At 43.2% G+C, this 24,927-nt stretch overlaps 1 protein-coding gene across 2 annotated transcripts in view; it reads left to right on the top strand.

Annotated features, from left to right (window-relative positions):
• The window catches only part of LOC140361881 (diacylglycerol kinase zeta-like), a 128,212-nt gene that overhangs the window by 27,644 nt on the left and 75,641 nt on the right, over positions 1-24,927 (top strand). For both annotated transcript variants that reach the window (XM_072447779.1, XM_072447788.1), the window contains 18 exons: positions 576-632; positions 705-773; positions 2,521-2,592; positions 2,921-3,037; positions 3,443-3,514; positions 4,037-4,135; positions 6,109-6,191; positions 6,271-6,331; positions 6,863-6,976; positions 7,347-7,484; positions 9,169-9,247; positions 9,327-9,382; positions 10,983-11,045; positions 11,111-11,184; positions 13,890-14,001; positions 15,752-15,838; positions 19,166-19,278; positions 19,385-19,485. In XM_072447779.1, coding sequence (XP_072303880.1) covers positions 576-632; positions 705-773; positions 2,521-2,592; positions 2,921-3,037; positions 3,443-3,514; positions 4,037-4,135; positions 6,109-6,191; positions 6,271-6,331; positions 6,863-6,976; positions 7,347-7,484; positions 9,169-9,247; positions 9,327-9,382; positions 10,983-11,045; positions 11,111-11,184; positions 13,890-14,001; positions 15,752-15,838; positions 19,166-19,278; positions 19,385-19,485 — 1,567 coding nt within the window. The remainder of the gene's footprint in view (positions 1-575; positions 633-704; positions 774-2,520; positions 2,593-2,920; positions 3,038-3,442; positions 3,515-4,036; positions 4,136-6,108; positions 6,192-6,270; positions 6,332-6,862; positions 6,977-7,346; positions 7,485-9,168; positions 9,248-9,326; positions 9,383-10,982; positions 11,046-11,110; positions 11,185-13,889; positions 14,002-15,751; positions 15,839-19,165; positions 19,279-19,384; positions 19,486-24,927) is intronic.

Genomic DNA, 24,927 nt, shown 5'->3' with positions numbered 1-24,927 from the left:
ATGATTCACTATTTGAATGCTTATATCTATGATAGAAGAAGAATGAGATCCAGAAAATATGTGTTTGAGGAATATTTAGCTGAGAAATTCTAAAATATGTTCTAAAATGGACAGATGAGCCAACTAGTTTCTTCCACTGTACACATTTCCATGTTACAGATATTTAAAAAAACCAAATTCTTAAGAGGTTTAATTATTCATTTTGTTATTATGTCAAGAAGAAAAATGGATTGAATGTTGAGATTTTATCACCGTTTCCTCATTTAAATTCTGTCCTGGAGTTGTATTTAGCTTCACTGACAAACAAACAAAAGTAACTAACCAATTTGAACTATGGCGCACACAGGGTTAGACATCTTCACTTTTTTCCAATAGATTTATTGATTTATTAATTTGGAAAACCACAATTTATTTTTGATTCTGGACTCATGATAAATCTGTGGCACTGATAAACTGCAGGTCCCCGGCGTTTCTTGAACTCTGCTCCTTCCACATGTTTCACCAGGAGCTTTGGGATCTCAATTGATCAATTCCAGGCAATTTTTTAAACAAAATGTTTTTCTCTTTATTTTTAGATAAATTTTAGGTGCAAACCGTCTTTTCGAGAAGGAGGTCCCAGGAGTCACAGGGAGGTAAAAGTACTGCAGATTGTACTACGTGTATTTGAAACGACTTCTGTTCTGACTGTGTCTGTCGTGTTGCAGCCTCAGGTTGTCCGCCATCACTGGGTCCACCGCAGGAGGCAGGAGGGCAAGTGCAAGCAGTGCGGGAGGGTGAGTGACCCGCCCGGGGGAGAGCGGGGTCAGGGGTCGCAGTGCGGGAGGGTGAGTGACCCGCACGGGGGAGAGCGGGGTCAAGGGTCGCAGTGCGGGAGGGTGAGTGATCCGCACGGGGGAGAGCGGGGTCAGGGGTTGCAGTGCGGGAGGGTGAGTGACCCGCCTGGGGGAGAGCGGGGTCAGGGGTCGCATTGCGGGAGGGTGAGTGACCCGCAGGAGGAAGAGCGGGGTCAGGGGTCGCAGTGCGGGAGGGTGAGTGACCCGCCCGGGGGAGAGCGGGGTCAGTGGTCGCAGTGCGGGAGGGTGAGTGACCCGCACGGGGGAGAGCGGGGTCAGGGGTCGCAGTGCGGGAGGGTGAGTGACCCGCCCGGGGGAGAGCGGGGTCAGGGGTCGCAGTGCGGGAGGGTGAGTGACCCGCACGGGGGAGAGCGGGGTCAAGGGTCGCAGTGCGGGAGGGTGAGTGATCCGCACGGGGGAGAGCGGGGTCAGGGGTTGCAGTGCGGGAGGGTGAGTGACCCGCCCGGGGGAGAGCGGGGTCAGGGGTCGCATTGCGGGAGGGTGAGTGACCCGCAGGAGGAAGAGCGGGGTCAGGGGTCGCAGTGCGGGAGGGTGAGTGACCCGCCCGGGGGAGAGCGGGGTCAGTGGTCGCAGTGCGGGAGGGTGAGTGACCCGCACGGGGGAGAGCGGGGTCAGGGGTCGCAGTGCGGGAGGGTGAGTGACCCGCCCGGGGGAGAGCGGGGTCAGGGGTCGCAGTGCGGGAGGGTGAGTGACCCGCACGGGGGAGAGCGGGGTCAAGGGTCGCAGTGCGGGAGGGTGAGTGACCCGCCCGGGGGAGAGCGGGGTCGCAGTGCGGGAGGGTGAGTGACCCGCACGGGGGAGAGCGGGGTCAGGGGTCGCAGTGCGAGAGGGTGAGTGACCTGCCCGGGGGAGAGCGGGGTCAGGGGTCGCAGTGCGGGAGGGTGAGTGACCCGCCCGGGGAGAGCGGGGTCAGAGGTCGCAGTGCGGGAGGGTGAGTGACCCGCACGGGGGAGAGCGGGGTCAGAGGTCGCAGTGCGGGAGGGTGAGTGACCCGCACGGGGGAGAGCGGGGTCAAGGGTCGCAGTGCGAGAGGGTGAGTGACCCGCACGGGGGAGAGCGGGGTCAGGGGTCGCAGTGCGGGAGGGTGAGTGACCCGCACGGGGGAGAGCTGGGTCAGGGGTCGCAGTGTGGGAGGGTGAGTGACCGGCACGGGGGAGAGTGGTCAAGGGTCGCCTATCCCCGCCTACCTCAACTATCCCCTCCTACTCAAAGACGCACCCACCAGTCATAAAATCTCTTACTTTAAATGTTTTGTTTTGTTATATATCAACATTACATAATACAAAAGGTTTATCAGGGAATTAAGAGCCAAATCACCACATTTTTAATACAAACCAGGGGAGGAATTATTAAACGCTTTTTTTAGACATCTGTATTTGTATTTTATTAATTTGTAATGAATAGAATACACACATTAATGAACATTATACATGTAAATATGCACAGACTATTGCCAGTCCCGTGGCAGGTCGGTGTCAAAGTATCCACGGGACAAAACGGCAGTAACAGTCACCCAAAGGTCACACATCAGCACATCCAGTACACATATCCAATAAAAGAACGGCCATCTACAATCATCATGTTCTTAAAGATCGTTAAGTATTTAGCACTGACTTCTATAACGATCTCGGTCACTTACAGAACCTTTTTAAATTTCTGTGTCCAGGGCTTCCAGCAAAAATTCACCTTCCACAGCAAAGACATCGTGGCCATCAGCTGCTCCTGGTGCAAACAGGCCGTGAGTCGCCCTCCCACACACGCAAAAAAAGATGATCGCAGCCAACATTGTGCATCCATGTTCAATAATGCCTCTCGTTTGTTGGCTGTAACGCAGTAATACAAATTTACTGCTGTAAAAGCCGTTCTTTTGCTACTAATCCTTTTTAAAAACACCCTCAGCTATGATTGCTGAATGAAATATGCTTCTAATAACGTTGTATAATTATAATTGTCGGAGATGTTGTCCCTGAGAAACGATTCTGCCGCAATGGAGTTAGAACTGATATGAAATATGATTGAACTGATATGAAATATGATTGATCATGTGTGTTTTTTTCTTCTCCCAGTACCACAATAAAGTATCCTGCTTCATGCTCCAGCACATAGAGGAGCCCTGTCCAATAGGAGCCCACGCCGCGCTCATAGTCCCGCCCACGTGGATAGTCCGAGTCCGCCGTCATCAGGTACGCGCAACGACATTGGGAACATCGATTTGACTGTCCTAAAACGTGGCCGGACGTCCCAAAAGCGATTTGGAGCATGTAATTCTGACATCTTGCTCGTAGTCATGGTACTACACAACGTATCGCAAAAGTACACAATACTTAATGTCGCAATAACATCAAGGTTCTCCATCTGACAGAAATGGACTGTTTTTAAATGAAAACACTGGAAAAGGCCGATTTTTATTTTTTCTTATTCAGTCTAAATGATCCTGTATGTCTTGGTTTGTCTCTTTTTGTGCTGAGGTCTCATTGCGTGTCACTTTTTCGTGCCATTATAACTGCAGCTCTGTGATCGCAGCCTTTTTTGAATAAGCCTTGAACTGCCGATGTAACGTTTCCTTTGGCTTTTTGTGCCGTTGACAGTCGTCGGTGAAAAGCAGCAAGAAGAACAAGCGAGCGTCGTTCAAAAGGAGGAGCAGCAAGAAGGCCCCCGAGGTCAGGCCTGTCACTCGTGTTTGTGCGCATCACCACGTGGTTCTCAATCAGGGGTACGGGGGGCTTAGAAGGACTTCTCTTTTGTAATCTTTGTAGTGTGTAGATAAAGACGCCAAAGTGTTTGGGGTGAAAATGTAAAAAATAGAATATAAGTGTGTATACACATTTATGGATGTAATTGGAACAGAAGTTTATTTTTATATCCTAAGGCAGAGTTCCCCAAATTCCTTTTTCTTTAGTGATTTAAATATTTGTGTAAGATGTTTTTCTTAAAAAAAAAGAATAAAAAGGGCATAACAAGGAAAAATATGTTTTTAGAAAAGTAAAGTAAAAAGAAAAAAATAAAAAGTTTGGAGAAATGCAAAAAATCTAAATATATTTAGAAAAATCAAAAAAAGAAAAATATGTTTGAAAAAAGCAAATAAGAGGGGGGGGGAAAGGTGTTTGGAGAAAAGCAAAAAAGTGAAAGAAAAGATATGTTGTTAGATTCTGTGTTTATTGGGTGTTTCTGTTGCGGGGCAGGAGGGGCGACCCTGGAAGCCGTTTCTGATCCGCCCAGTGCCCTCGCCGCTGATGAAACCTCTGCTGGTTTTTGTCAACCCGAAGAGTGGAGGAAACCAGGTAAAAGTTCTTAAGACGGGCTTAACTCTGCAACAAAAGGGAACTGCATTTTCAAATTAGACTCGTTTCGGAGGTTATTACGGCCGCAGTCTTTGGAGTGGCATTAATAACCGGAGCTACATGTGCAGCGTAATATTGGGCCAAGGATTTTAATTATGTTTCTATTATGTATAAAAAATTAGGCCGGCCCCAGTGGAATTTCTGTGGGTTGAACAAATGGAGGCAAAGAAGGCAACCTCTGAAAGCAAATGGCCACAAAAGCTCTTGTATCAAAAATAGCACAGCTGTATTCAGACGTATTTTGGCATAACGTATTATAAATATATGGAAAATTAAAAGTAAAGTAAGTTTATGGTCCCAGCTACTGTGCCCCTTTTACTTTACAATAGTAAGTTGCTTTGCACAGTAGCTTCTGTCTAAATTATTTGTATTTTGTAAATCAGAAAAGGTTTATTGCCATTGTCAGTGATCAAAATTCCCAGGTTATGAATTTGCTTTGCTCATTCGGTGCAACATACAATAATGAACAATAATGAGGCAAATCTATCAAATAATGCATCAACACATTTCTATACTTTGAGACAATGACATTTTAAGCTGTGTTTGAGAATTGACTATATGGAATCCTGTTTGTGCTCGTCATCTCAGATCCATCCTGTATATGTACATATTGTTGTTACCCTGCTTTGCCTCTCCCCCTGCAGAGTGCTTCTGCATTCAAATCAGGCCAGCAGGGCCTCATAAAGTAGGTCGTGCTGTCATTAAGAGTTAGTGAATAGGTTTGCTCTCACCTGGATGTCAGCTGGACTCTGTCGTGTGATCTAATTCTCCAACATATCCATATGGTCGAAATGGAATTTTTATATTTACCTTAACATTAGCAAATCTTAATTTTATATGTGGGACTAAGGATGGAGCAGTCTGTGTTAACGTGTGTGTGTGTGTGTGTGTGTACTGTATGTGCAGCAGTAGTACTGTATGTGCAGTATTAGTTCTGTATGTGCAGTATTAGTCCTGTATGTACAGCAGTAGTCCTGTATGTGCAGTAGTAGTCCTGTGTGTGCAGTAGTAGTCCTGTGTGTGCAGTGTGTGTGCAGTAGTAGTCCTGTGTGTGCAGTAGTAGTCCTGTGTGTGCAGTGTGTGTGCAGTAGTAGTCCTGTGTGTGCAGTAGTAGTCCTGTGTGTGCAGTGTGTGTGCAGTAGTAGTCCTGTGTGTGCAGTAGCAGTCCTGTATGTGCAGTAGTAGTAGTCCTGTATGTGCAGTAGTAGTAGTCCTGTATGTGCAGTAGTAGTAGTCCTGTATGTGCAGTAGTAGTAGTCCTGTATGTGCAGTAGTAGTAGTCCTGTATGTGCAGTGGTAGTAGTCCTGTATGTGCAGTAGTAGTAGTCCTGTATGTGCAGTGGTAGTAGTCCTGTATGTGCAGTAGTAGTAGTCCTGTATGTGCAGTAGTAGTAGTCCTGTATGTGCAGTGGTAGTAGTCCTGTATGTGCAGTAGTAGTAGTCCTGTATGTGCAGTAGTAGTAGTCCTGTATGTGCAGTGGTAGTAGTCCTGTATGTGCAGTGGTAGTAGTCCTGTATGTGCAGTAGTAGTAGTCCTGTATGTGCAGTGGTAGTAGTCCTGTATGTGCAGTGGTAGTAGTCCTGTATGTGTAGTGGTAGTAGTCCTGTATGTGCAGTAGTAGTAGTCCTGTATGTGCAGTGGTAGTAGTCCTGTATGTGCAGTGGTAGTAGTCCTGTATGTGCAGTAGTAGTAGTCCTGTATGTGCAGTGGTAGTAGTCCTGTATGTGCAGTAGTAGTAGTCCTGTATGTGCAGTAGTAGTAGTCCTGTATGTGCAGTAGTAGTAGTCCTGTATGTGCAGTATTAGTAGCAGCAGCACTAGTAGTTTAACACACACACGCTACATTAAGCTACATTGATTCAGTTTGATTGTTTGTACTTCCCGGATATTGATCTTGTTCCACTTCCTGACAGGGCACAAAGATCATGCAGTCGCTGATGTGGTACCTGAACCCCAGACAGGTGTTTGACCTCAGCGACGGGGGGCCCACGGAGGGGTAAGGCCATTACACAAGTCAAATATGAACTGATGGTGAAGAACATGATTTCAGTCTTCATATCTGAACTGTTCTTTAGGCTGGAGTTGTACCGTAAAGTTCCAAACCTGAGGATCCTGGCCTGCGGAGGCGACGGCACAGTAAGTAACAATAAGTAGCAGTAACTTAGCCTTGCAAATTGTGTAATGTGTTGACTAAAGTTGTTTAAAATGAATACATGAATTTTGATTTGCAGTTTTTGCCTCCGTGACATCAACAATGGGTTCTGCATTACCCGGAGTGGCATTTTCTTTTGCCCTCTTAAGATTATTCAGTCTTTTTTACAAAGCCTTCTGAATTATTTTATCTGTTTGGAACAATTAAGGAAAGACAAGCAGCTGTTACTCATAATATACCAATTTATGCATCAAAATGTATCAGACGCATTCATCTAGTTGAAAGCAAAGGCATCAAAGCTGTTTGGAAAGTCTGACTTTGTGGCCTTGATCAAGTTCATGTTTTTGTAGTGTAAAAAATGCTAATATTCTTATAACATTAGTTAGAAAATATACTTTTTTAGCCGACATTTGCTTCTGGTAACCTGCATTACCCCGTTGTTATATGTGTAAAGTAACTTCCACATGATTGAAGAACACGTTGTTGTTGTTGTTGTTGTTGTTGTTGTAAATCAGGTGGGCTGGATCCTGTCATGTCTTGAAGATCTGTCGTTCAACCCTCAGCCTCCCGTCGCCGTGTTGCCCTTGGGAACCGGCAACGACCTGGCCCGAACCCTCAACTGGGGCGCGGTAGGTCCACTCCACATCTGCCACCAACTCTAACCGAGACATTTTATAGCAATCGAACTGCTGTGCTCCCTCATGTTTTTAAAGTTTATATGCGTCGTTCTTATCGATATTGGCCTTGAAACTCTCAAATAATTAATCTACTGACTGCACACATTACGTTTAATCGATGAGGTGTTCCTCCATCAGGAATTGTGTTGGCAGCACTCCATCTACTGGCAGCGTTGACTATTGCGACAAGGAAATGCAGACACCAAATCCATCCATTGTATTGGAAAGAGAAAGGAAATATTATACATTATTTCGAGTCATAAAACGTAAAAGAAATTTGAGATATGGAAACAATAATTGGATGTTTTTTCATACGTTCTAGGGCTTCACTGACGAGCCTCTGTCTAAGATTCTGTCCCATGTGGAGGACGGGGATGTGGTGCAGTTGGACCGGTGGAACCTGCGGGTCGAGGCAAACCACAGCGCCCCCGCAGACTCGGACGAGCAACACACCGATAAGGTTCAATCTCCCATCACTCTCCGCAGTGTTCCATCACTGGTCTACCAAACATGAGTGACATAAAACATACCGGTGCCTTGTCGTTGTCATGGTAACGTCAGGGAGCGGCAGACGCACAGATTTATATGAAAGGTGGTTCATTTCATTGTTAGAGACCGAGTGTTTCTAGGCAAATATGTTCAATACTTTTGACTCAAATGTATTGATTGAGACAGCTGCTAGGAGCAATTTTTCTGAATATCTTGTAAAAGCCAAATCAATCTAAAACTATGCTGCATTAGTAAAGATACATTTATTTCACCCTGCAGAGACTCAGACACAAAACACGGGAAAGATGGTTTAGCAAGCTTTATTGCGAAGGTTCTTTGGCGCTCAGACCCCGGGCGAAAAACATGAAGATTATGGGCACTCCATAATCTAATTGAATTAGATGTCTCCCCCCAGGGCCTAGAGACTGGTGGTGGTAGATATGGTGCGAGGGTAGAGAGGATGATTAGGATGAGGGATGCAGAGGAGGAGCGGGGGAGCGGGGGAGGTGGTGGGTCACAGTACGGTTGAAGCGGTCGAGCCATCTGCCCGAGGGCTTAAATGCGGGGAGCGGGGAGTAGTGACTTGAGAGCGTTGACGCAGATAAAGTTAGGTCTTCCAGGTAAACTTACACAGGCTTCATATCTTGGGTGCAGTTTTTTTTAAAATTTATTTTCCTCATTCTTAGTTTTTTATTTTTTCCTGTGTATATCCTACAAAACAATAATCGGTTACTGAATTACTTGCCAGTCATTTTAATATCGTTTTAATCATGACTAACCCAAGTATTTTCAACGGTAAAATCAACTTGGGAAATGAAGGTTTACACTTCTTGACATGAAACAGGACACACCAGTGTAGAGCGCGATCGATGGACGGTTCTGGCAGGATTGACCAAATGTCCATAGAGCTGCATTTGCAAGATCAATATTTAAAAGTAAACTAAAGAGCTGTGGAACAACCTGATAAACTGCCGGGTCACTACTGCAAACACATGTCTGAATGAACAGTGTTTAGCATCTTCAAATCTCTTTAAAATGACGCAAACTGAAAATGTGACAGATGTGACAATGACCGAGCAGCTGCAGCAGGACCTCATTCAATATTTAGCATTATTCATAATATTCTATAACATATGATGGACGACAAACATGTAAAGGCCAATCATTATGTTGCCCTGTTCATTTCCACTTCATCTGCGTCGCACAAAGAAACGAGAAATCCTTCACTTCAGCATAAAAGGGCTTATTGTAAATGGCACTTTCTATAAATACATTTGATTGTGTCATTTGTGGATTGCACAGCTTATAGATCTTCAGGGACAATATGTACTTCAGAAATGAAAGCATAGAATATGTTTTCTTATAGGGGAAAAAGCGCCCCACTGCTGTATACTGTACTTGTATATTTAGAGAATCATGTGTAAAGGATCATGGGAATAATCTGAAAAGCACTTTACACAACAAAAGAAGAAACTGTTTTTATTTTCAATGTGTTTTTATTTAATAGTAGCAGAAGTTTTCCTCATAAAATGATAATAATTTAAGTGACTACATGTTTCATTTTCAAAAATATTAATTTGAGTTGTATTTATGATTCATCTTGTTCATCTGGAAAACAGTTACAAATGAATGTATTTATATTTTTACTGATCTAGCTCCCGTTGGACGTCTTCAACAACTACTTCAGCCTGGGATTCGACGCCCACGTCACGCTCGGGTTCCACGAGTCACGAGGTGCGTCACATCGTCCGCTACGAACAGCCGAGATCCAAAATATTTTCCAATAACTTTCTCTACGTGGTGCAATTTTCAGAAGCAAATCCCGAGAAGTTCAACAGCCGCTTCAAGAACAAGATGTTTTATGCTGGGGTTAGTATGCGGCCATATTATTAAGTACACGTTGGCTCAGACGCCGCAAGTTAATAACCCAATCTGGCTCTCACCGCACGGCCGTTTGTTTAGTGATGGTTTAATTGCAGGAGCTGCTTAGTCCGCGGTCCCGGTAATTAAGCATTCTTAGGGTGTAGGTAATTAGTTCTGCCTCTAGAAGCTAATGCAGCCAACAATTTCTACATTATTATTCAGGCTTATGCAACAATAAACTTTAAATCATTTGCACTGCCTCTTGTAGGTCCGTTGTATAACCGTTCTGTGTTCTGGGTCCACCACCCGCTTGTATTCATAGAGTTCTCACTCTGCCGGGGATGTTCCGCAGTATGGCATTAAACTAATCCCTCTTGCTTTTGTTCAATTACCTATGTTTAAAGTCGCACTGCGGAACATTCCAGGCACGGCAATAATATATTCATGGAGACCAGCAGGTGGCAGAACCTCCACCAGGAAAGTTAGTTTATCATTTAAAAAAGTGATTGGTGGATTCGTTTCCATGGAGATGCTATTGCTTTGACTAGAATGTTCTGCTGCATAGCATTACACTTAACGCATAAACGTGGACAGCGATCTCCAATCCTCCGTGGAGACAAGCAGGCGGCACCCTCTGGACAAGTTACAGGTCAGATCTGTGGAGAGACGAGTCCGCTCACAGTGATAGATTTACTGTTTTAATTTCTTTTTTGAACATTACAAACCTATAACTGCTTAAATGCTAGTTTTAACGCCAGTTTTAATGCCGTACTGCAGAACAAGCCACCTAAAGCCATAGCATCTCCATGGAAACAAGCATGTGATGAACCCTCCAGCACAACATTTTCATCACCTTTCATTTTAATAGATTTTGATTCAGAACAAAAGAGAAAATCTGGCAGCAGCGGTCAGTATTGCTTTTGACCACTAATCCAAAGGTCATCGGTTCAATTCCCATCATGAATAATGTCATTGTGTCCTCGAACAAGACTCTTCACCCGCCATATCTGAAGTTTTCAAGATAAGATACGATATTCCTTTATTGTCCGCACATAGGGAAATTTAATTGTTGCAATGCAGGTAGATACAGAGGAAAAGGACAGATAACTTATAGGAAGTTTAAAAAACACTCTTAATAGAATAACTCTTATAAACAAAAACTCTTATAGACAAAACCTCATTACCTAATAAGGAATGGAGGGGAAAAATATAGATAAAATAAAATAAAAACAGCTAGCGTAAGACAAGATAATACTAATAATAATAATAATGGTAAAATAAACACACTATTTTCATCAGTTATATGCACATGAATGTGACATTATTGCGTGACGAAATGTGCTTTGAGTGCCAAATAGAGCTAGAAAAGACTTGGGTCACATCCATTATAGAGAATACTGTACTTAAAAGAACTTAAAAAGTCCTACTTTTACAGCAAAGCCTTGCAACAGCCTCTTTCTAACATAACTTCTCTGCCTGCCTCTTTCATGCATGTCTTTGTTCTGCCAATCATATTTCCAGTTTTGGGAGCCGCTCTTATCACGTTCCCTTGCTTTCCCTCTCCTCTGCTGCCACGTTTTAAGTTCCCTCTCTCCCTCCCCCACAGACCGCCTTCTCTGATTTCCTGATGGGGAGCTCCAAGGATCTATCCAAGCACATCCGAGTGGTGGTGAGTCCAGCGCTGTAGACATTCAGTCCACTCTCCCCCTCAACATGTCCTGTCTGTTCTGGTAGTGCGATGGAACCGATCTGACAGCCAAGGTGCAGGAGCTGAAGCTGCAGTGTTTGGTCTTCCTCAACATCCCCAGGTTTGTACATTTAGTGAGATATAGTGGGTGAGGCTGTCAGATTCAAGAAGGAGATGCCCAAAGCCAATATAACCGCTGACATATTTAGTTATGTCAAATCAATAGTTTATAAGCAGCTGATTATAAAAAAGTGTGTCAGGCTCTATTCATTTTAAATTGGGTTTATTAAGATGACATTTACTGTTATTCTGCCTCTTAACTCTGAATTTTAAAGGCTGAAAGTTTGCACAACATTCTTTTGAAGGGAAATTACGAGCCGGCGGTGAGTCTAATTAATGTGTGTGTCACGTAAATTCTGACCATTAACGCCTCCTTTCACGGCCCATTTACACGTCAACGAGACTCCAGTAAACAGGATACAGCCATAATCACTTTACAGCAGCCAATGAGAGAACAGATGCAATGTTTACAATGTTGTGGCAGGATTTCAAGAGCTAAGCGCTAACTAAAGTGAACAAAGCTTCAAAATGGACATTTACTACCAGTGTTGGGTAATGTAACTTTTAAACAACTACCATTGTGTTACTGCATTACTGTGTTAAAAGTAGCGTGTCAGAGTACTCTTGTGTTACCAATCATTAATATTATCATATACCGTATATCGTTTGCAGACACTCCCTTTGCTTTGCTGAACACAGTAACATAATCATTAAAATATCAAATAAGCAAAGTAAATGTGTTTAAATGAGCTTTATGCATCTTTTATGTTGATAGATGAGCACACAAACAGGAGCTTCACTCTGGAGCTGCTTTCAGCGGCACTACGGCATCTCAGACACACAACCAAACTACTGCACAGAAACATGGTGCTGCACTAAATATTGGAGCATTAAGCTGTCAGTAAATCTGATAGAATTGTTGTTCTAGAGATTCTACGATTCAAAACTTTGTATAAAATGCCCAGGTGAAATATTGCCTACCGGCCAGAGTTTGACCACATCGGGAAACACAACTCCTCCACTGAGCATGTGCTGGACGCCTCGGGCGCACGTCCAGGTCTAAACTAGTGCTAACCCAGAAGCAAACCAGTAAACGATATCATCATTTTTTTCTTTAAAAGAATATTTGGTTTAGCCCCCGGGCCTGATGTTGAATAGCCGTGATGTAACATGTTACACAAATGTAACACACTGTATTAATGATTAATACCATGTAACCCAAATACACTAGTTAGAAATAAATAAATAGTAATTATATTAATTAATCCAATCATTATATTTATCCCCAAAGGCAAATTAAAACATGTAACATGTTACCCGAACGTAATGCGCCATGTAACAAGCTCTATTAACGACGTGTAGTAGAGTGTAACCTAAAGTGACAAACTAGCAAGAAACAAATACTATCAATCAATTAAATAATGGTTTTAATCCCTTTGGGCATTTTATAACATGTAACCCAAAATACAAAGGACTGATGTACTTGGAGAAAAGACCAGTGTTGAACTGTAACCTGAAGCCTCAAACGGTTAAATGTAATTAAATGTTATTAAAATTGTAATTAAATGTTATTACAAATGTTATTCTACAGTCAAGCCACTCAAAGTGCTTTACATCAAGGAACCACTCACACATTCAAACACACATTCACACTCCAGTTTGCACAGACACTGGAGGCAAGTCAGGTTAAGTGTCTTGCCCAAGGACACAACGGCAGTATTCACCTGAGGCAGCTGCGATCGCACCACCAGCCTCAGTGGATCTGACCACTCCGATCATCAGGTCACTCGAGCTGCAGCCTTTCACTTTATCTGACTCTTTAATCCAACTATAGAGATCCCTGCGATCTTTGTACCAGTCCCAACTCTAAATAAATTGTAACAATTGTAAAAAAGGGTGCAGTACCTGACATCAAATGTTTAAAAATCTCATACTACAAAAAGCAATCATTCTGCAATACTTCTTATAACGTTTTCCCAGTGCAAAGCACAATACTATAGTATGTACACTACTACTGGGTATAAATCTCTGCATTTATACATTTAAATTAGACAAACTCACCCAAAACGATTTCCATAGCTCCATATCTCATACTACATGTGTATTGTAATCATAATAATTATAGAGGCCGCATTAATCAGGAAATAATTAGACTGTCAAGTAATTATTTTCTGCTCCTTAGAGACTGTTCCCAAGGTCAGAGCTCAAATCCACCAACGCAGTCAAACAGCAAATGTGCTTTTGTGTTTTTAACACAATACTTACCTCAGCCAGACAAGTCATTTCAGGAAACAATACATACAGGCTAAACATTTACCACCGTCTCCACGGCAGCAGCACCACCATCAGCCTCCTCAGCCTCCGTCTCCCCCTCTTCACCACCACTGTTTTTACCCTCAACAAATCAATAATACCTTCTCTTTATCACAGTTTATCCATTCAAAATACTGTTAATCAATGTTTAACGTTTAAATTGTTATTTGAATCTCAATAGTTTTAGTAAAGTAGTTTCCAAGATTTTTGGGCCTAAAGTAGTTGAGTAAATAAGTTAAAAACCTAAAAAAGCTGCGATCAAAGACGTTCTCACAGAATCTGAGAAAATGCATATCCTACATGTTGTTGAAAAGACTGTAGGTACTTTGTGTCCTTCTACTCTCTGCCCAGGTCAAGTGCTTCAGTAGTGTGCAGGGTGCAGGGTGCAGGTGCATGTACAAGGAAGGAAAAGGAATCATTCACAGATTGTAAAAGACTGAAACACATTTTCAGATACTGTGCTGGGACGACTCCTTGGGGGAACCCTGGAGAACACCACGATTTTGAGCCTCAGCGACACGACGATGGATTCATCGAGGTGATCGGATTCACCATGACATCACTGGTATGTGGCAAATATATCTGCTTTGTGTTGACGTCAAGTTCAGATAGTTAAACGTATACTCCTAGGCAGGGCCGGCCACAGCACATTTGGTGCCCTAGGCGAGCTACTCCCCTGGCGCCCAAAAAAAAATTCTGCCAAGCAAAAACAAATATACAATATTCTAGCCTGTCTATCCAGAGGTGACATCCCTGACTTGCTAGAATACCTAACACACTGCTTTAGATTTTCGAGTTTTCGATTTTATCCTTTCGTTAGATTTATTTGTCAATTCCAAAATAGTGTTTGGATACATAGAAGGGTAAAAAAAAAACAGCGGGGGGCGCCTCCCCGCAGTGCCGCCCCAGGCACCCGCCTGTACGGCCTAGTGGAAGGACCGGCCCTGCTCCTAGGAAGAGCTGGTGTGCAGGAGGCTTCCAGGCACGTCAAAATAAAAGGATGATAATACAATAAAAAGTACAAGTGCTAACGAGGTGATTCCACTGCGCCACACCATGACCCCACCACGAACCCACCATGACCCCACCATGACCCCGGCTGTGATTACTCACTGAGAGCACGAGAGAGAATGAGAGCAGTTCCATTCAGATCAAGCATATATTTATCTCCACCAGTGTTCAGACAGATCAAGTGTCACAGGTCAGAAAGCACCAAACAGGAAAGAGAATGTGAACAGCTTATGATTTGCAAACTGTGCACACTGTATTTGTATCAAATGACTTATAATTTATGTTTTCACAAATTGTTGCTTACTTGCTTTAGTGGACCTGGACAGCTTTCACTTTGTCACACTGAGAAACCCTTTATTGGACTTGTTCATGTGACCGTTTAATGCACAAATGCACCTGTAGAGGAAAAAAACACATGGCAATCTTGTAAAACTCAGGAGATATCTGCAGATCGGCTTTAGATTAAATACATCGTTATTTTGGCCTTAACTGAGTTTCAATTAAATACATTTTATTTTTGTTGGACAATGGCAAAATGAGGACTTATTTACCGCAAAACGGTAAAGCCATGCTCAAACCTGTTTGTAAAAGGAGAGGAGATTAAAACAGATGAATTTAAATAGCTTGGTGGGGCTTTGGTCTTTTAGAAAAACATGTAAAAACACTTTGTAATTTGTAATTTTAACTAAATCAGATTGTTATTGCCAGAAAATGCTGCTAAAATGTTTCTTCACTGTATTATGTATAAATGTATAAAAAGTGAAGTAACTAGAGCTTCTACTCGAGGTGATTGTTCCTTTGAGACGCACAGATTTCAGTCAACAAGTGCCGTCAGTCAAAGACACTGAGACTTGAAACAACATCCAGCTGCTCTCAGTCTGTCCGACATTAAATACATTTAAGTCAAACCTAAAAACGTCGGCCCAAGAGGAGCCGGGTCTGAGGTCATTGATCCTGCAGTGTTGTTTAACTCTAGTTTTCATTTTTTGCCACTTTCAAATGCATATAAATGATAAACCTGGCATTGCACTACAACAGTAGTACACGATCAAGTCCAAATGGAGAAGTTGGTATTCCCATGAAGTTGTTGATTCTCCAAAGGTGTGCGGAGGATGTAGCGGCGCCTCCGTCCTCCTGACCCAGAAAGTGTTGAACAGGAGGAAACCCTGAGGCTGTGCAGGTCTGTGGTAATAAGCTGCCCCATCCATCACGCCGGTCCGGGTGCAGAAGTGGGTCGGGGGGAGAGGTGCACCCAGGCTCATCCGGCTTGTGTCACTGTGTCTGTGCGTCTGTGTATGGGACAGGCGACGCTGCAGGTCGGGGGGCACGGAGAGAGGCTGCACCAGTGTCGACAAGTCACGCTCACCACCAACAAGGCTCTGCCCGTTCAGGTACGTGCCTATTAAGTGTATTCTGGTCACACTTTGGTCACTTTGTTCATCAACACAATATTCATCTGAAACAAATGGATAAGGGGGCTTTGCCTTTCTATTTGCCATGTATTTAATTTGTTAAATGGCCAGACTACACAACATTTATGAACATTGGTGTGTGTGATCCGGAGACTGACTGAGGCGGGGATAGGACGTAGGTGAAAACAGTTTTTGAGCAGTATTTGTCTTCTATTTTAAAACTCTGAACATCCACCTTCTTGATGTCATCTAGTAATGGTATTCCAAAATTGTTCCTCTGGGTTTTTAAGGTCTTAAACATCTGTTTGATCAGGCCTGTGCTCAAATAACCTTCTCCACCCAGCTTTCACACCTTGTTGTTAGCATAGTACTTTAAGCCACATTTAAACAGTTTAAAAAGTGTCATTCCTAAGTGCAGCATCTGCTGGAGTTCTGGTGGTGAGTTGTATAACTACAAGCTTAGGTTCATTTATTTGTTTTCTATTTGTTCGCAAAAGTGAGTTTAATAAATCTAGAATTTTGGGTCGAACCAAGACTAAACCAAAAGGGAATGAGAACTAATCCCAAACTAAATAAAACTTTGCCAGAACTAAACCCAGCCTAATGCAGCTCTAAGGCCGACCCACAATACAAACCACACTACAAATAGGAAACCCAGTTTAACATTGTAACTTTTACACGCAATCCATCTCTATCAGCTTAAAAATAATGTACTGCTGCAAACAACAAAATAGCCCAATGTTAGTAGAGATTTTCTTATTTTTACATTTGAATATTTGAGATTTTGAATATTTGAGAGTTTGTTTGTGCGATATTTACTTTCCTCGCCTCCACAGCCCATCCTGTTGAATTTAGAGTTTTTCATCATTGTGTGCAGGGCCCATCATTTTAAAAAAGATTGTCTAAGATGAAAAACATTTTGTAGCATGCGCTGAGGAAATCTATAACCCTTTGAAGCAGAGGAACTATAAGGCAAGCAGTTTTAGCAAGGTTTATTTAAAAAAAAAAAAGTCCTGTTTTTTGAGGGCTGACATATTCCAAACATCTAGCCTAAAGGTAACATCCAGAAACGTTTGTATAGTTCAGCAACACTGGCCATCTATCCTCATAATTACTACTAAGAGTAATTGTGCCAAAGGAAAGCTAAAATTCTTGTAATATTCATAATTCACAATTAGCCAAACTAATATGACCTTGAACTGGCATCTTACCATAGTGTGAGAGTTTGTATTCCTGATACTAGGAGTTACTTTGTCTGGGGCATTATGCTCCTGGTAGGGCCATGGCAGAGAGCTGTTCCAAAAAAAACAATAACGTCACCCAGTATGGCAAAGCTGGGGCCCCACTCTGGAGCCAGGCCTGAGGTTTGGGTTTAATTGCAAGCGCCTGGGGGGTCTGGTTGTCTCCTACGGGGCCAAACCAAGTGTAGGGGTCAGGTGCATAGAGGACCGAGCGGTGCTCTCAAAGGCGGGTGCCTCAATGACCCAATTTGCAGACACGGCAAATCACGAGGCGAGGTTCCATGTCTCTACTGCTAGATGCTGAGCTTTTTATGGATGGTTAAGTACCGACTAAATATAGTCAGGTCACCTCAGACACTTTCTTCAGCTCCTTTGTTTCCAGGCCAGCTGAGAGACAAAGTCCCTCCAGCATGTCCTGGACCTCCTTCCGGTGGGACATGCCCGGAACACCTCCCCCGGGAGGCATCCTGGAGGCATCCTGGAGGCATCCTGGAGGCATCCTGGAGGCATCCTGGAGGCATCCTGGAGGCATCCTGGAGACATCCGAAACGGATGTCCGAGCCACCTCAGCTGTCTCCTCTCTACGAGGAGGAGCAGCGGCTCTACTGTGTGACTGAGCTCCTCACCCTGTCGCTAAGGAAACTTATTTCGACCACTTGTATCTGCGCTCTTGTCCTTTTAGTCAATACCCAAAGCTCATGACCATAGGTGAGGGTAGGAACGTAGATTGACCGATAAATCCAGAGCTTTGTCTTTCAACTCAGCTCCTTCTTCACCAAAACAGTCCGATGCAGCGACCGCATCACTGCAGCCGCTGCACCAATCCGCCTGTCAATCTCACTCCATCCTTCCCTCACTCGTGATCAACACCTCGAGATACTTTAACTCCTCCACTTGGGGCAAGGACTCCCCACCCACCTGGTGGGGGCATTGGCAAGCCTCCTCCTTCCGGTCGAGAACCATGGCCTCTGATTTGGAGGTCCTGATTTTCATCCCAGCTGCTTCACACTCGGCTGCAAACCGTCCCAGTTGCAGGTCCGGGTTTGATGAAGCCATCAGAACAACATCATCTGCAAACAACTGAGTGACACCTGATTGCACTCAGAAATTCTGTCCATCAAAACAATAAACAGAGGGCAGCCCTGCCATAGTCCAACATTCTCTGGGAACAGGTCTGACTTACAACGCGAACACATCTCCTGCTCCGGTCATACAGGGACCGGACAGCCCTGCGCAAAACCCCGTACTCCCGGAGCACCCCCCCAAAGGACACCCCGAGGGACACGGTCGAAAGCCTTCTCCAGATCCACAAAGCACATGTGGCAAAACATGTGGCAAACTCTCATGAACCCTCGAGCACCCGATGGAGAGTATAGAGCTGGTCCAGAGTTCCACGACCGGGACCAAAACCACTCTGCTCCTCCTAAATCCGAGGTTCGACTATCGGTCGGATCCTCCTCTCCAGTACTTTGGAATAGACCGCGGAGGCTGAGGAGTGTGATCCCTCTGTAGTTAGAACACACCATCCGGTCCCACTTCTTGAACAGAGGGACCACCCCCCCGGTCTGCCAGTCCAGAGGCACCGTCCCCGACCGCCACACAATGTTGCAGAGACGTGTCAGCCTCAGTGACTTCAGCCTGGGTGATGGACGATTCATCCTCTGAGTCCTCAGTCTCAGTCAGCGCTTCACATAAACGGTGTGTGAGGCATTGCCTCCCCCCCTGAGGCATCGGACAGTTTGCCAACATTTCTTTGAGGCCAAATCATTATCCTCCTCCATGGCCTTCCCAAACTCTTCCCAGCCCCGGGTTTTTGCCTCTGCGACCGCACGAGCTACGGTACGCTTGACTCGTCAATACTTGTCAACTGCCTCAGAGTCCTACAAGCCAACCAGATCCCTTACTTCCAGTGTCCACCACCAGGTTCTGGTGTTGCCGCAGCGATAGGGACCTTAGACCTTGCGACCGGTCAGATCCAATACATATCATTATCATTATGTCACAGTATTCTAAATATTAATTCTATATTGTACACTGTTTTTATTTTACTTTATTTTATATTTAGGTGGACGGTGAGCCATGCAAACTGTGCCCATCTGTTATCCACATCAGCCTGAGGAACCAGGCCAACATGCTTCAGAAAACCAAGAGAAGAACCTCAGCTCTACACCTCAACGAGTGCGTATCCCTCCACCGACCCATGTTTTCTGTCCTTAATCATGGTGTAAAATAGTTCTCCTGTGCGGTTTCTTATTGATTGTATTCTGTTGTGTGTGTGATGTAGCCAGCAGGCCGTACCCGAGCGGCTGAGGATTCGAGTGAATCGAGTGGGGATGGCGGACTACGAGGCGCTGCACTACGACAAAGAAAGACTGCGACAGGCCTGTAAGAAAAACACAAATGTGTTTATATACTATGATCTCTTGAACATAACCTCACCTACAGTATCATATTTTTACTTACTTGAGTGATTAATAATTTAAAAAAAAATCATAGTAATAATTAACAACATTTCTTCCGCTTACAATGCGCTTTACAGGCTGGTTGAAGCCTCTTAAAGCGCTACACTGTTGTCATTATTCTTTCGTTCCATACTGGTAAGCCACAAATGAAATAATATGTAACAATATTTAGTAATGATTATTGCTTAGGTGCAATGATTACAAATCTTCAACACATGTATTTATCACTATAATTACATGGGACTCATAAGACCTAAATGAAAACTAGTTTCACTTCTTGCAGGAATCCTCAAATGTACACCTTTTGTGGTTTTTGTGGGAGTTTAAACGTCATTAGATAAATTATTCTAAATTAACACCTGTAATTTAATTGAAGATCTAGAAATGATGGCCCAAAATACATTCAGCTGCTTTAACATTTTTTTCAACTGTTATAAAACTAACATTTTCATCATTCTACAATCTAGTGAAATACATCGAATACGTTTGCAGCAATTTTTACTTGATATTTCTATTGAATAACAGACATTCAAACGACATTTAGCGTACAAAGGTAAGTCTAGAAGCCACGTCCACATGGGGGCACTGTTCCCCTCCCCTGCCAATGACTCCTCTCTTGCTTCAGTTGTAGATGACTAAATGTACTTGTAAATTAGGGCTGAAGAGGCTTTGATGTGATATCCAAATGCTGATGCTCACTTGTCAACCACCCACTGAACGAGACGCTCCAGATCATGTGGATCGTAAACATAAATCATAAGCATACAGGCCTGCTTAAGAGACACTGATGATGCAGTACAAAAAACAAATTGTGTCATCATGTTCCTCCAAGTCGTCTTTTTCTTTTCATCCCAACATTTTGTTTTGGATTCTGTGGCGGCCAATCCATGTGTGAAAGTAATTTGAGACACTTTTTTTTAATCCTGGAATATTGAATGATTATAAAATCCATTGATGGAATAACGGGGATTGTTCAGTCAACCCAAGTAGTTATTTACTGTGGGATTGATTGTCCAGAGAGTGTTTCTGAACAGTACTATCAAGACACATATATAACATTGTTTCCTTGTCCAAAATATACCTGGAGTTGTATTAAGCTTCATTCACGCTTGTTTAATTAAACCTGTTTAGTAAGTTCACTTACTGAGCCCCAGAAAACACCACATTCAGAAATGTATAGTTTTTAACGTTCTATAAGTCATCACCTGACTTCATCAAATAACGTCCCTCATTTATGCATGTAGGGGAAGGCTAGATTTGTTTCACTCTCCTTTGTAATACCCTCTGCAGCCAGTGGATGGAGGTCTCACTGTATCCCTGATGTGGGAAATGCCTGATACATAGAATATCATGTGTGCTTAAACTACAAACCTGCAAATAAAATGTGTTCAAATACTGACTCAAACTTTCAACAGTCGAGCTAACTTTACTGTATATACCACCTATTCGCTCCCATCGCTATTACGACAGACTTTTAGTGAACTCATATTTGCAGTGTGCCAAGGCTTTTGTCGGAAAAAGGGCACAGTTAAAACAGCTCTCCAAAGTCGCACAAAGGAACATGTTTTTGTGTTCTCCCACCGACGAGGACCGTCTGTTTACCACCGCCACAGATCAATGCCGTACTCAGCCTTAAGAACTCGAACATCTGCTCTTCTCCAAACATCCTCACTAAACCAGAGTCCTGTGGCACCTCTCGATCTGCGGAGGAGCTGATGAGTCACGCCTCCAGGGCCGTGATGCCACCCACTGGAAACGTTTTGTTGATCATGTCCCGTAGCATCCTTATTTACTCCAAGCCGCTAGGAAAACGTGGAACCTGTGATCTGAATAGAAGCTTTAGTACGCCACCTTTATTTGGAATTATTGCTAATGCTGCTGGCACTGAGCGCTGCTAAAGCACAAATACATATGCTCAGGTCATACACGCAAACGGAATATATGTTACAGGGTTGTACTACTACTGCTATGGCTACTCCGACAACAAAAAGTATGTACATTAAAGGACAAATATTTAGCATTATTTGTCTTTAAACATGCTCTTGAGTACCTTTTTAATTTGGCATTTAACATCAGAGTGCACTACTGGGCGCTGAGGTTATTCGCAATTTAAAAATCAACACCGTTTACAAATGCAGCTGCTCGCAGAGTTCCTGGATTAATCACGCAGTTGCAAAGATGACGGCAGAAATGCACAGAACATGTCAAACAGCAGAGAGGACGTCACAGATCAGGCATCTGAACACTCCATTCTGACGTTTTTTCAGAGGGAGAGGACTTTTTAACCAGGAGTCATCACAGAGCTAGTTAAATACAACTCCAGGTATGTTTTTGATGAGGGAGCAATGTTAGAACGTGTTCAATTTAGCATAATATGTGTCCTTTAAGTAAATGAATATACAGCACGTCGGGCCGCAATGATTAGTCGACTAATTGTTGTTATAAAAATATAATTGTAGTCGTATTTAGACTAGGGACGGGCAATGTATTGGTTCCAGTATCGTTTTTGGTGGTTTTTCACTGATATTGACTGTGTGTCAGATGTGTCGTTTTGGCTTTATTTTTGCACAGCTCAATGTACAATAGAATTCCTCTTTTGACTAGTTGGACACTAAATTAATCGTTAGTTGCAGCCTTATTTAAAGACAAAACAAAAAAGCTACATACTGTTAGTGTTACAATTGATACTACAAGCATTTCACATGCTTCTGCTTTTTCGCACTCTTCCTGCAGCTGCTGCTATCGTTTCCCCTGCTCTATATCTCTTTTGACATGAGATTTTTGTATCTACTTTTTGTAGATTGCCACTTTCAAGTTGAATATTAATATTGCAAAGATAAGACGTGTATGATGAGATGGATACATTTTAAGATGGTTCCGTTACTATGGAGTTTGCTGGATCCCGCGCAGCCTTGAGCAATGTTTACAGCCCAAATGTGTGAAGCGAATCTAAAAGTGTTTGTTTTTCACTTTTCCCTCTCTCGCTCCTTCTCCCGCTCTCCTTTTTTTTCCTGTGTCCAGCTGCCCTGAGCCTCCGGGTGGACCCTTGTCTCCCACTGATGGCCTTCCAGCGCCACACTGCTCATTAGACACAATCACCCAAAACCACATCGTCAAATGTATTGTTAATGATCTTTAGAAAAACATACAGAGGCAGTTCTGTGGAGACTGGAATATGTTTTTTCTTCATATGAAAACCGCTGGAGAGGGAGTGAAAATGAAAGAGTTTTGCTGTTGTGTCAGATGTCTTTGGAGTCTGTGGGAAAAGTGTTTCAGCAAATGATGACCAAAGCTGTGCCAGATTTTAATGACTGAATGAATGAATAGTTGTGCTTTATAGTTCCATTTGTAGAAAGTGGAAACATCCGCCTGGTGTCCACCGTATTCTGAACCCGGTCCTGGTTTGGTTCTTACCACGTCCAAATTCAGGACAGAGTGTAATTTGTTAGAATTATTGTGGGAAGAAACATCATCCACAATTTAACGATTGTTTGCAGTTATTGACACCATGACCAAGCAACGGCGAAACCCTTCATTCTCTTCACCAACCCTGAAATAATATGGTTTTTGCTTAAAGGACAGTGATGTTTGGGTTCCTGGGAGAAAATGGTGAGAAATTTAAAGTTAAAGTTTGGGGAACCTGACTAGAATACTGACTTTTTTGTTGTTGTAAATGTGTAAATTATGCGTTTTACCCAAAGAGTATATTGTAAAAGCAGGACAAAAATGAGGCCGCTGGATAGTTTCGTCAATTTTTTTATACTGTATATTTTTGAGACTTATACTTATAGACTTATATACTTGAATATAGTATCAGCAGCTGATGTAATAGTGCAATTAGCAGTAGCACTACTTTTTTGAATGAGCAACTATATTCTACCTTTCCTTGAGTAACACTTTAAAGCGACCATCTCTGTTATTTTTGCTTAGCGCAGAGTCCAAACCTTTTTCACCAAGGGCCGCATTTTGAAACTTACACGGCTTTGAGGGCCTCAAACAACCCGACAATGTTGAATTGAGAATCATGAATCATTCAAGTCATATGTCAATTTTGCATTTGACGTAGTTTCAATTCAATTCAATTCAGTTTATTTTTGTAACGCCCAAAATCACAGCAGCGGTTGTCTTGGAGGGCGACAGTGAAAAACGGATTAAACGATGTCCGTGGAGACGAGGGGCGATGTCCCAGGGTCCCCTGTCCTTAGACCCTCCTTCTCGGCCAGGAAAAACTACAAAAAAAAGTTTTGATTCCTCCACACCTTTAATAAGACTTGGAACATTAATATTAGGTTGGTATGACATCTAATGCTTTAATTTTTCCCATTTTACAGCAAAAAATATTACTTGCAAAAAAAAATGGTCTGAGGGCCGCAATTGCCCCCCGGGCCATACTTTGGACATGCCTGCCTTAGTGTAACGAACACAAATTATCATCAGACTCTGTACTGCCTAAACTATAGTAGAAAATGGGTTGTTTGCTCTAATTGTATTTCCTGACTCCATTGGCGTGTAGCAGCTGAGCGATGCTGCCCGTCTGGCCCTTTACCCACGCACACGTCCTAAAAGCTCCTCTTGTCACGCCGGCTGTATCAAACATGAAGAGTCTGATGCACTAACAATCTGCCAAAATGCCATCCCGGAAGTAACGCGCTGTCACTCCGCATGGATTTTCCGGCCAGTAGAAAATAGACCCTGGCTAAAATGTATATAATGGTTATGATGTCCAAACAACACGTCCGCCTCCTCCCGCCCGCAGCAGTTAGCACAGACTGAATGTGTTCATTACAGTCACAGTGGCAGGTCCAGACAGGGAGAGCCAGACAGGGCCCAATATCTCCTCATCTCCAAATGCACATTATTCTTTTTTTATTTGCTTCGAAAACTGCTTGAAGTTTTAAGCCTGATTTTCAGATTGCATCTATTTGACTTCATCTTCCTGTAGAAAATCAAAGCGTGCACCTTATTGTATGAAACGATGCACCATGTAACAAACATGTGACCCACCGTAAACACAAACATGTGACCCACCGTAAACACAAACATGTGACCCACCGTAAACACAAACATGTGACCCACTGTAAACACAAACATGTGACCCACCGTAAACACAAACATGTGACCCACCGTAAACACAAACATGTGACCCACCGTAAACACAAACATGTGACCCACCGTAAACACAAACATGTGACCCACCGTAAACACAAACATGTGACCCACTGTAAACACAAACATGTGACCCACTGTAAACACAAACATGTGACCCACCGTAAACACAAACATGACCCGCCGTAAACACAAACATGTGACCCACAGTAAACACAAACATGTGACCCACCGTAAACACAAACATGTGACCCACTGT

The sequence above is a fragment of the Eucyclogobius newberryi genome, unplaced genomic scaffold, assembly GCF_026437365.1.
Source record: "Eucyclogobius newberryi isolate DKJ021-1_F unplaced genomic scaffold, fEucNew1.0.hap1 SCAF_1, whole genome shotgun sequence".
NCBI lineage: Eukaryota > Metazoa > Chordata > Actinopteri > Gobiiformes > Gobiidae > Eucyclogobius > Eucyclogobius newberryi.
Note: the sequence above shows the minus strand (reverse complement) of the source record. Positions and strands in the feature narration are given on the sequence as shown.